General features: G+C 40.1%; 1 protein-coding gene across 1 annotated transcript in view; it reads right to left on the minus strand.

The window, feature by feature from the left end:
• CABCOCO1 (ciliary associated calcium binding coiled-coil 1) overlaps window positions 1-5,721 on the minus strand; it is a 106,242-nt gene extending 100,521 nt beyond the window's left edge. The window contains exon 1 of the mRNA XM_075842642.1: window positions 5,667-5,721. Coding sequence (XP_075698757.1) covers window positions 5,667-5,669 — 3 coding nt within the window. The 5' untranslated portion in view covers window positions 5,670-5,721. The remainder of the gene's footprint in view (window positions 1-5,666) is intronic.
• Between the last annotated feature and the right edge of the window lie 6,800 nt (window positions 5,722-12,521).

The raw sequence follows: 12,521 nt of genomic DNA on the forward strand, positions 1-12,521 counted from the left end.
ACTTAGTTTATATATATGTGTGGCATAAGTGCTCAGATGTTTAATGCATTTAAGATAAGTATATAAGCAAAAACATATGTGCATGTATCTGTGGGAGAAAATGACAAATGTATTCCCATGAGCCTTTCAGATACTGATAAACTCGTGTCCTTGAAGTAGAACATCCCTGGAAATCCAAAGTACAAGCAGCTATATAATACATTTTCTCACTGATTCATAATAAGTTAAATGGTCTACAATATCTTAACTAAATGGCCAACTGGTTGTTTTAGGATGTGATTTAGAATTTCCTCTAAACATCTCGAAATTCCTGATGCAACCACTGTTCTGCTTGACTTTGTTTTCTCTTGAGACACTGTAAGTCTGGTGATTTCTTAAGAAATATCTTTTCTAAGTAAATGCAATTCAAAACTTGGAATTTGTTATCTGGACTTTCTGCTGTAAAGAAAGAAATAGCTAACTTTTGTCACGCATGCAGGCATGATGGGAGATAATCCGTGAAGCTACTAATGTGATGTTTATGATTGATGTGTTTAGGGAATATGTAAAAAGTTATTATCTGTAAGAAGTTATTATATAGAGCATCAGGATTCTTCACTGGTAATTTACATATGGATGTAGCCATCTTTTTCTTGACTCTGATAACTTGCTGCACGTGATATCACACAACAAAAGCCATTGAAAAGTCAGTGAAAAAGTCAAGATAAAGGATCTTGTCACTGTGTATTTAAAGAGGCTCTGTCACCAGATTCTCAAATCCCTATCTCCTATTGCATGTGATCGGCGCTGCAATGCATGCTGGAAATCTCACAGAAAAGATTCAGAAGTGTCAGGATTCTGAATACACATGACATCCAGGCTGGAGGTCATGTGTATTCTTTATCAGGACACTTGTGTATGTGGCTGCACATCGTTCTAATAAGAACGTGATGCTGCTGTGTAAATGAATGGAGAGGAGTGCATGACGCTGATTGGTCACTGATTCGTCAGCATCATACACTTCTATTCACAATGCCCAGTTAGTAAAACAAGTAAACACGCCCAGTTAAAAACACAATGCATCCAGTTGGACATAGGAAAAAAAACACGCCCAGTTGTCCATTTAAAATCTCATTTGCATATATATAAAATAGCTCATAACTTGGCCAAAAATGAACGTTTTTTTTAAAAAAAAAACGTTACTGTTATCTACATTGCAGCGCCGATCACATGCAATAGGAGATAGGGATTTGAGAATCTGGTGACAGAGCCTCTTTAATGTGTTAAAAGTCAAGATAAAGACAGATACATCTGTACAGTGCACGATGTATTATAACTTCTATTTAGACAAAATAATAAAACTGACGGTTTTGAGAGGGGCATGTTTAGGGCGCTAAACCCCAGCAGTATAACCACAGGCTGGTGGTTTAGTGACCTAAAATCTAGGGAAATGTTTTCTTTAAGGGTTTATTTCAGCTAAAGCAAGTAACAGCATATCTCTAAGATATGCTATCACTTGCTCACCAGTGCAAGTCCAACCCCATGGGAACAGTTAAACTATGACCCCTTTGGCATTTTCTTGGCAAATTGCTGATCCCATCCTGGTTGTTCGTTGCACTGTGCAGGGAAAAATTTAAAGGGTGCCCATTCATTCTAGCAATAGATGATATGCTGTCACTTGCTACGGCCAAAATATCCCTTTAATATGACTTAAGGTAAGGTTTTTGGATTGTCAGGAATGCAGTTTGGCAGCTCTACAGACAAATCTGTTGAATAGAAGAGATATGCTATGATCTATTGTATACATGTTGAATATGGCAATGTTATTCATTTTATAGTATATGCATTTCTTCAATAATATTGATTTATTTTATATGTACTCCTTTTTATTTAGCTTTCTATATGAATAGTTGTTATTATTTTACAATTGCAGTGGCAGCTAAGCCAGGAGGAGTTCAAAGGCCCATATCAAATTTTAAAACATTCTTATAATTTATAAAACAGAAGAGGCCAATGAGAACCCTTACTAAGCAACTATACACTAAAGAGCAATCAACAAGGTGGATTCCATTAGTACTGGCGACCCATAATTTATCTTCATCAGGCTATTGCTGATGAATCTGCAGAATATTTAGAAATAATTTAGCCATTTATCTTCACTCAGGAGTCTTCTAGCAACATTGAGTTTATACAGAGTTTTATTTTTATTTGTGTTGTTCAGAACTTTAGTAATCTTAAGCCCAGAGTTTTTTAGAAGACACGATAGCAGTTAAACTCTGCCCACTAGCTCAGAGACAACAAAGAATAAGGCTGGGTTCACACGTGGCGGAATTTCACTTGAATTCCGCTGCGGACACTCCGCAGCGTTAATCCGCAGCGGAGCCGTTTCTCCATTGACTTCCACTTAAATTTAGAAGTGTTCGTTTAGACGATGCGTAAAATTCCGCTGCGGAGCATAGGCTGCGGAGCGGAATTTGGTGTCCGCAGCATGCTCTGTCTGTTGCGGAGCAGTGGCGGACTGGTTGCGGACTCATGGCGGAATTTCTCCATTGACTTCAATGGAGATTCTAAATTCCGCAATGAAGTCCGCAGCTGTCATGCACATGTTATGTGTGCTGCGGATGCGTCTTGCTTTTTTAACATGACATTTCTTCATTCTGGCTGGACCTATGTATTTCTAGGTCTACAGCCAGACTGAGGAAGTCAATGGGGCTCCCGGAATTACGGGAGCGTTGCTAGGAGACGTTAGTAAATAGTCACTGTCCAGGGTGCTGAAAGAGTTAAGCGATCGGCAGTAACTGTTTCTGCACCCTGGATAGTGACTACCGATCCCAATATACAGCAACCTGTAAAAAAATAGAAGTTCATACTTACCGAGAACTCCCTGCTTCTTCTGTCTCCAGTCCAGCTTCCCAGGATGACGTTTCAGTCTAAGTGACGGCTGCAGCCAATCACAGGCTGCAGCGGTCACATGGACTGCCGCGTCAAAAAATCATACCACCCATTATCTTCCCTTTTCCCTTCCCTTGGTTGAACTTGATGGACATGTGTCTTTTTTCAGCCGTACTAACTATGTAACTATGTAACTATGTAACTATGTCATCCAGGGAGGTAGGGCTGGATGCCGAAAGAGGGACGCGTCACCAAGACAACGGCCGGTAAGTATGAAATTCGTTTACTTTCACTAGGGAAAGTGCTGTCCCTTCTCTCTATCCTGCACTGATAGAGAGAAGGGAAGCACTTTTTCCGCAGTCCGCAGCAGCTAGTCCACATCAATTTACTGCACATTTTGGGCAGATCCGCAGCCGTAATCCGCAACCCGGATTAGGTGCGGCATTGATGCGGACAGTTGCGGAGGAAATCCGCCACGTGGGGGCATGCCCTAAGGGTATGTGCACACGACAACACCAAAAACGTCTGAAATTACAGAGCTGTTTTCAGAAGAAAACAGCTCCTGAATTTCAGACGTTTTTACAAGTTCACGCGTTTTTCGCGGCGTCTTTTACGGACGTAATTGGAGCTGTTCTTCATTGGAGTCAATTAAAAACGACTCCAATTACTTCCCAAGAAGAGTCCTGCACTTCTTTGAAGCGGCCGTAATTTCACGCACCGTCTTTTGACAGTGACGCGTAAAATGACAGCTCGTCTGCACAGAACATCGTAAGACCCATTGCAAGCAATGGGCAGATGTTTGCCGATGTATTGGATCCGTCTTTTCAGGCGCAATTCGAGCGGTAAAACGCCTCGATTACGCCTGAAAATTGGTCTTGTGCACATACCCTTAGAGATAGAGCCTGCAGAGGGGAAAACTGCTAAAAAATGGCACATACACAGGGTTGATTCTAGCATTTTTGCTGCCTGAGGCGAAAATTGAAAAGGCGCCCCCCCCCCCAGGCTGTGCTACATCACTAGCAGCCTCACAAAAAAAATCATACCACCCATTATCTCGCTGCAGATCATGCAATGACTACATTACTGATTAGAGGCAGAATAAGCATTTACATTAAGTGAGCCACCGGTGACGTCTCAGATTCTAGTTGTTCTTTTTCTCTTCTCTTCTCCATCCGGTCCAGACCTATATGATGACTTCTCCCGGTCACAGCCCATTTCAGCAGTTTTCTGCTCAGATGTCCTCAGCTTCTCACTTTTCAAACATTTCTGCACCTATAAACGAAGATAGAATTCTTATGGTGCCACACACTACGTCCCTAAATATAATCGCTCAATACACTCATCTCTAATTCTAATAACACTCTGTCCCTGATTATAGTTGCACCATAAACTGTGTCCCATATACACACACACAGTGCCCCCATAGAGCCCCCTGTAGATAGTGCCACCCATAGAGCCCCCTGTAGACAGTGCCCCACATAGAGCCCCCTGTAGATAGTGCCCCACATAGTACCCCCTGTAGATATTGCCCCTTGTAAATAGTGCTCCACATATAGCCCCACCGCCTGTAGATAGTGCTCCACATATAGCCCCCACCCCCTGTAGATAGCGCTCCACATATAGCCCCCACATACAGCCCTACACCCTGTAGATAGTGCTGCACGTATAGCCTCCACATGCAGCCCTACTCCCCTGTAGATAGTGATGCATATATAACCCCCCGCATACAGCCCTACCCCCTGTAGATAGTGCTGCAAATATAGCCCCCACCTTCAGCCCTACCCCTCTGTAGATAGTGCTGCATATATAGCCCTCCCACATGCAGCCCTACTCCCCTATAGATAGTGCTGCACATATTGCCCCCTACATATATCCCTACCACCCTGTAGATAGTGCTGCACATATAACCCCTCACACTTTTAGCAAGAAAAACCACAAAACTTTACATACTCACCTAAACCCGTTCCCATGCCGCCTTCTTGCAATGCAGGTCTGCTGGGGCTGAACGACACGGCGCTGAGGGGCAGGGCAAGTCATTCTGCCAGGCCAATTAGCGCCTTTCAACGTTGCGTCATTGAAAGGCGCTGATTGGCAGGCTGCCTTGCCATGTTATTCAACGTTGCAAGCAGCTCAACATCGCACCGCTTACGTCAGTGAAAGGCGCTGAATAGCGGGGCACGGAACGTGTCCCGCCATTCAGCGCTTATTAATGTAATTTCACCTGTGTCCTATAGACGCAGGTACAATTATAGTGCAGGAGGGGGTGGCGGCGGGTGGTTTCACTGGCGCCGCCACCCCATCAGAGAGGCAACAGGGCACCGCCTGAGGCGAGATGCTCATCTCGCCTTATGAACAGAAATAGTGTTATTCTTCATGTACACACATATGACAGCTTATTCTGAAAAGTCATCTCAAAGTGTAGGTAAGCTTTAGGTAACAGATAGTATCATGAAAATGCTCAAAACAGAAATAAAGGAAGCAACATTCTGAAAACATGTCGAAGGAGGGTGTTAATTAAGACATGCAGGGACTATAGCTCTTTTCCAGAGTCCTCACCCTTTTACAATAGTTTTTTACCTTTGATGTTCTCTGCGTAATAAAATATATTAAAAAAGAATGTATGTACAATAATGTATCTCACTGTTTATATGGAAGTAGCCTGAATTACAATAATTTGAATGTTGCATTCCTACCTGTGACAAGTGATCTCTGCTCAATCTTTATCTAGAGGTTTTGTATTGGGACTCATGGCTTTTTCCACATCAGAAAATAATAAAATAAAGAGCTGGATTTACCATTTTGCCGATGACTCTGGTCACCGCAGACACTGTTTTTTTGCAGCTGACACCTTCTCCAACAACATTCAGAAATACATAAGACTTGACAATACATTTTTATTAAAAAAAACAAAAACAAAAAAACAATATGATAGAATTAGTTACAAAGAGTTTTGATGCCTTGAGGAAAACCAGAATTTGCTAAATTGTATCAATCTTTACACATGCTCATCTGTTATAGACTGTAACAAATGAACTGTGGAACTGTTACTGAACAAGACATAATTACTTAGTTCAAGAATAATGGATTGTCAGCAGCCGTTTAGTGACAATACAAGTCTATTATGTTTTGTTGAACAAAATGAATTAACATTTTAGTAGGGTCGGTAAAATAATTGATTCTAGTAAAGAAAAATAATTTTACACTAGGAATTTGCTAGTGTTTAGTCCAACTCTCCTTGACAACTGTATAACTTTACTTGAAATTCTAATGTATATAACTAGGGTTGCAATGTAACTCATATTTTGGTGTATTAGGGTATGTTCACGCAGCTGATTTGTTGTAGAAACATTTGTAATTGGAAATTTGTTCCTTTCATCTAAACAGGGTTGTATCTGCAGGATGTGCGCAAATTTGTACAAAATCCATTTAAATCTTTGAAACAGTCACAGAAATGTATGCACCAAATCTGCCACTTTAGAACATACCCGCAATGTATTTTCCGTATGGTATAAGATCTGGAAGGTATAAACACGGGTTGTAACTTACCTACCCTCCGTCATTTTCAAATATACTATTACAGAATCCTGGACATTTCAGGACCCTCATCTATTAGCCAAGCGGAGTTGCTACAAAGATGGTGTCTCATTCTGGAGGACTCATGTCTGTGTTTTACATGAACAACTCAATAATTTTAATAGGAACAGTATAATACTTAATTTTCCCTTTACTGGTGCTACAGGGGAATCATGCTGCCATGTTCTCCCAATTGTGATCAACGTATTATTGGGGAACACTTGTAACAAAAAGAGATTGTCCAAAGTGAACAACCCCTTTAATCAAAATTGCTGCTCATGAATATTCATTGGGGGTGGTCTATCCCTGTCCAACCCTCCTTGAATACTTAAGCAGCTTTATCAATTTAGCAATTTTTCTACGAAAGAAATGATAGTTTTTTGCCACTTTAGTGCACTATTTTATTACCAATATGTCCTAGTAGGACTGAGTCTCCAGTTTGCACAACCAGTTTTTAAACTTAGGGTCTGACTGTGATCAGTTGTTATCACCTTGGAATGACAATATAAATGCCCATTTTCCCTGCAGCAGGGAAAAGAAAGTATTTCCCCACACCCATTGATAGCTATGGATGTTTATTAATTGCTTGGTGGTCCTCCATTGCCAATAGCCTGTATTAGCTCTTTGCTTTGGCAAATAGAGGGGCTCTTGGTTTTGGGAACGTCCTCTCTTAGTTCAACAGGGGAAAAAGGTTATCAACCCCATACAACACTTTAATGTTTACTTTTAATGTGCATATTAAGAAATGAAGGCAAACTCGCCTATGTCTCTAAAGTAATAGAATTAATTTGCACCGTCTGGACACTTAGTCATAACTGTAGTCTCTTGTAGTTTTATTTTGTGCAAACCACATCGGGAATTCTGCGCAGAAATGCAGTTATATAGCCACAGAAACCTGCTGAACTAGCAGCTATAAGGTTTTTGTTTTTTTAGTAACATAGCAATTACCACATGGATCTGTCTCATTAAAACTATTTTAACTTTTTATAAGCATCAATAAGTCATATTGTATCTGCAATTTTCATCATTAGGCTGAACACAATTATAATGTATATAGGAGCTAAATAGAAACACCAGCTAGTTCAGCTATAACCACTAGGGATGTTTTCCTAGCAGGTTATTCATCACATTTTTAACTTGGTTATTGTTTTAAGTTTTGCAGGTGCAGTTTCCAATATAATGTAATTACTTGAATAGCAAACCAGAAAGGCAATTTAATGTAATACCTGAACCACTCAGACTTTGATACTATGACTAAATAGTTGACTACAAGTAGTGATGCTGACAGAAAATTGTTTAGTTATTTTTATATAATTGCTAATGTGATTAGCAGAATTGTTAGCTTCAAGGAAAGGCAGGAAAATAAACCAATGGATATTTTTCTGAGCTTAACTCTTTCGCTGCTGTGACAGTTTTCACACTTTTTACATACACATATAACACCTTACACATTGTGAAAATGCCACCCGTCACTTTACACTCATGGGCACCTTCATGCAATTTTGCATCAAAACATAACATTGTGTAAGAAATGCATACAAATTCATGTTCATGCTTAAAGGTCTGTACCAAGCAGAGCCAGGAAACTAGAAAAAAAATCTTTGTTGGGTGGAATAGGAAAAAAACAGTGATTCCTCACTGGCATGTTAACTTTACTCTGTGGGTTAATACAATTACGGTTATACCAAATTTATAGTTATTTTTCATGTTTAAGCCTCTGGCAGGGCTTAATAGGAGCACAAAGATGGCAGTCCTGGGGGCCTTTATTAGGCCCCCAGGCTGCCATGACAACCCTTGGCACCCGCTATGGGACGTCAGAGTTGTCCACCCCCTCTTTCTAACAGCTTAGATTCCGCGGCCGCTATTGACCGCGGCATCTAAGGGGTTATTTAAGCAGGATCCCACTCGTTACAGTGAAGTGTCGGCTGTATCATACAGTATGGAGCGGGTTTGAAGTATATGTCAAATATCGGTAAGGAGTAAATGCTGGCAGCCTGCAGCTGCCACTAGAGGGAGCCGAGGAGCTAACTGTATACTATGTTATTGAGTTTAATCTTTAACCCCTTAATGACCAGGCCATTTTGCACATTAATGACCAAGGATTATTTTTTGTTTTCTCATGGTCGCATTTCAAGAGTTGTAACTTTTTTTTTACTCCGTCGACATAGCCGCATAAGGGCTTGTTTTTTGCAGGACGAGTTGTATTTTTCAATTGCACCATTTTTGGGTGCATATAATATATCGATTAACTTTCATTAACCTTATTTTAGGAGAGAATTGGAAATAAGCAGCTATTCCAGCATTGATTGTCATGTTATAAATTTACGCCGTTTACTATGCAGCATAAATAACATGTCACCTTTATTCTATCGGTCGTCACGATTACGGGGATACCAAATATGTATAGGTTTTATATGTTTTCCTATGTTTGCACATTAAAAACCCTTTTAGAAAGAAATGCCTGTTTTTGCATCGCCGAATTCCAAGAGCCGTAACTTTTTTATTTTTCCATCAATGTAGCCGTATGTGGACTTGATTTTTGCGGGCCAAGGTGTAGTTTTCATTAGTATTATTTTGGGATACATAGGACTTGTAGATAAATTTTTATTTTATTTTTTATGGGGGGAATGGGAGAAAAGAGAAAATGTTGCCGTCGTTCTTTGCAGTTTTCTTTGGACGCCGTTCATCCGGCAGTTTAATTAATGTGTTAATTTTATTGTTTGAGTCATTACGATCGCGGGGATACCATATCTGTGTTATTTGTTTTGACACTTTTACTAAATAAAACCACATTTTTTTTTAGAGAAAAGTATTTTTATTGTGGGAAAATAGTAAAACGTAAATAAAATGATGTAAATTTGGTAATCTTATTGACCCGCAGTATAAAGTTAAACTTTTTGGTTACACTGCACGGTGAACGCTGTAAAAAATAAATAAAAAACAGAGCCAGAATTGCTGTTTTCTGGTTTCCTCGCCTCCCACAAAATAGAATAAAAATTGCTAAAATATATTGCATGTACTCCAAAATTCACCAATAAAAATTACAGCTCATTCCACAAAAATCAAGTGCTCACACAGCTCCGTCAACTGAAATATAAAACGATATGACTCTCGGAACGCAATGATGCAAAATTATGGGCCAGACAAATTTTTTAGGCCCTGTAGTTTTTCACCAAAAACCCCACATCGTCATTTGCTAGACCCCACAGGTGGACCCTGTAGATGCAAAGGAGATGATGACATTTTAGGGCCTTGTGCTGCTTATATGGCTAATGAAGAAGTCAAAGATTAGGCAATGCTGGAGCGCAGATATTTTGTACAATACCCCTGATTTACCACATATCTGTGTCCCATGGTACATAAAACTGTCCGTGTAGATCGTACAGATGGCATTGTATAATGCGTACTTGCTATCCTGATGTGCAGACGGGCACATTCATTCAGTTTTAAGAGGTAATTATTAAGGTCCTAATATTTTGGAACCGGGGAGGGCCCAATCATGTCTGCCTAAAAATTGAATCATCTCCGCTGGAAGTGAAGCTGCCTTATTGTAGCAGAGCAACACTTTCTCAGCGAAATTCCCCCCCCAAAAAGTGTAAAGTGTGTTCCAGAAAGGGTATAAGAAAGGACACCATTTATAAGCGCGACACCTGCCCCAAAAACCTGGCCTGTGCGTAAAGGATTGCGTACCACAAAAATTTATTATTAATTTTATTATTAATTTACCCCATTATTACATCACCTTATTATGCCCTGATGTACTCCGCCCAGCTTACATATACCCATATGTACTCTGCACAGATTACATATGCCCCCACATTATAAGCTGAAATACCAGTAAAACACCAAACAAATCTACTACCAAGCAAAATCTGCGCTCCAAAAGCCAAATGGCGCCCCTACCGAGCCAGGCAGTGTGCCCAAATAGCAGTTCATGACCACATATGGGGTATTACTGTACTGGAGGGGTCCTGTTTAACAATTTGTGGGATGTGTGTCTCCAGTGCTACAAGCTGGACACAACACATTGGGCACTGAAAGGGCATATCTGTGGAAAAATTGAAATTTTCAATCTGCAACATCTATTGTGTACTAATTTCTGCAAAGCACTTGCGGGGTCAAAATGCTCACTATACCTCTAGATAAATTCCTTGAGGGATGTAGCTTTCAAAACGGGGTCATTTTTTGGGAGTTTCAACTGTACTGGTACAACAGCCCAATGCAACTTGGTATCTGAAATCTAATCTTGTAAGATTTCCACTCAAAAACAAATTTCATTATTTCCGTTTAAAGCCTTGTCGTGTGTACAGATAGCAGTTTATGACCAGATATTAGATATTCCCTTACTCGGGAGAAATTGCGTGTCAAATTTCGGGGGTGTTTTTTCTGCTATTTTCCATATAATAATAAAATATTTTGAGCTAAACCTACATATTATTAGAAAAAATGTAGATTATTTCTTTAACGACCTAATTCTAATAAAATCTGTAAAACACCTGCACACCTGTACCTGTGGCGTCAAAATGCTCACAACACCCCTAATTTAATTCCTTGAGGGGTATAGTCTCAAAATAGGTCACAGCTGGGGAATTTCTACTGTACTGATACCTCAAGAATCTCTACAAATACGACAGTTCTCCCAAAAAGTAATTCAGCAAAAAATGCATTCAAAAAGCAACATGGCGCAAGGAGCGTTCAGAACTTTATGAAATTAGTTTTCATTGTTGAGCAGATATATACAAGCCATAGGCCCTGTTCACACATAGTTTTTTGCAGGCGGAAAAATCTGACGGAATTTTGAGGCAGATTTTGACCTGCCTGCACATTGTTTGCAGCATTTTTCGTGACTTTTTTGGCCTCGGCCATTGAGTGCTGTGGGCAAAAAAAACGCAGCGAAAACTCCTTTCACTGCCTCCCATTGATGTCAATGAAAGGTCAGAGTTGGAAACACCCGAAGATACCTCTTCCTTTTCCCGTGAGCAGTTTCTACCGCTCGCAGGGGAAAAAAACGCCTCTGCCTCCCATTGAAATCATTGGGAGGCGTTTTCAGCCGTTTTCTGGCGCCGTTTCCGGTCAAAAAACGTGCCAAAAAAACTCTGTGTGAACTCCCCCTAAGATCACCATGTCAAGCGTCGGCATGTCAGAAGATTTTATAAAATGAAAGGCTTTACTGCGCATATTCGGCTTTATCAAAACTGCACTAAGAAGCCGGGCAAGCAGAATGAGAAAGATACTACGCATGCTCAGCCATCACATAGATGTTATACAAATTGGCCTGTGATTAGACGGCAGAGGCTCTTGAACGCTGGCACAGAAAACGCACTTCAATTACAAGGATTAAACATTAAATCTAGGGGACTACCTGTGCATGCCCGGCCACCATACCGATGAACCCCTGATAGTACCTAGAGACAATGGAAAGAGACACCCCGACATGTGGGGGAGGTGAAAGGATAAACCACACAGAATTTTTCAAAAATTGTACTTTGTAAAAATAATCGTTGGACAATATCTATTTCACACGAGAATTCCTTTTTGAATATACAAGAAAATATGCACAGGAACTTGAAATACTAAATCAGAGTGATAAAAACAGATGACTTTTGTGCTCATCATATATTTCATTCACTGTGATATGAAACAGGGACAGCTTCGACAAAGATTACAGGAAGAAGGATGCTCACCACTTCCTCGTATGCAGTCTCAAATTGGAGGTCTGATTGACATGAATCTGTCTGCTCACCTTGCTGAACTCTAATGTCTGCCTTCCTTCCACTTTATCACTGGCATTTATTATAATGATTATTACAGTAATCAGCTGCCCATCTATGTAGTTTTTCCTGTCCTAATCCACGTGACATACAGTAGGAGAAAGGCAGTTTTCTGAAATTATTTGCGTTTTTCAACGTACTGAGCAAATTGATTGACATCATATCTACTTTGGAAGCTAGAAATTTACTAGAAAGCCCCCAAAATGTCAACCAAAATATTAAAAGAATAAAAAAAAAAATAGGTACATAACTACACTCCTCAAGATTGAAATTACAACACCAGGAAGGGCAAGCCATAAGGTTATG

Source organism: Rhinoderma darwinii, chromosome 11, assembly GCF_050947455.1.
Source record: "Rhinoderma darwinii isolate aRhiDar2 chromosome 11, aRhiDar2.hap1, whole genome shotgun sequence".
Classification (NCBI taxonomy): domain Eukaryota; kingdom Metazoa; phylum Chordata; class Amphibia; order Anura; family Rhinodermatidae; genus Rhinoderma; species Rhinoderma darwinii.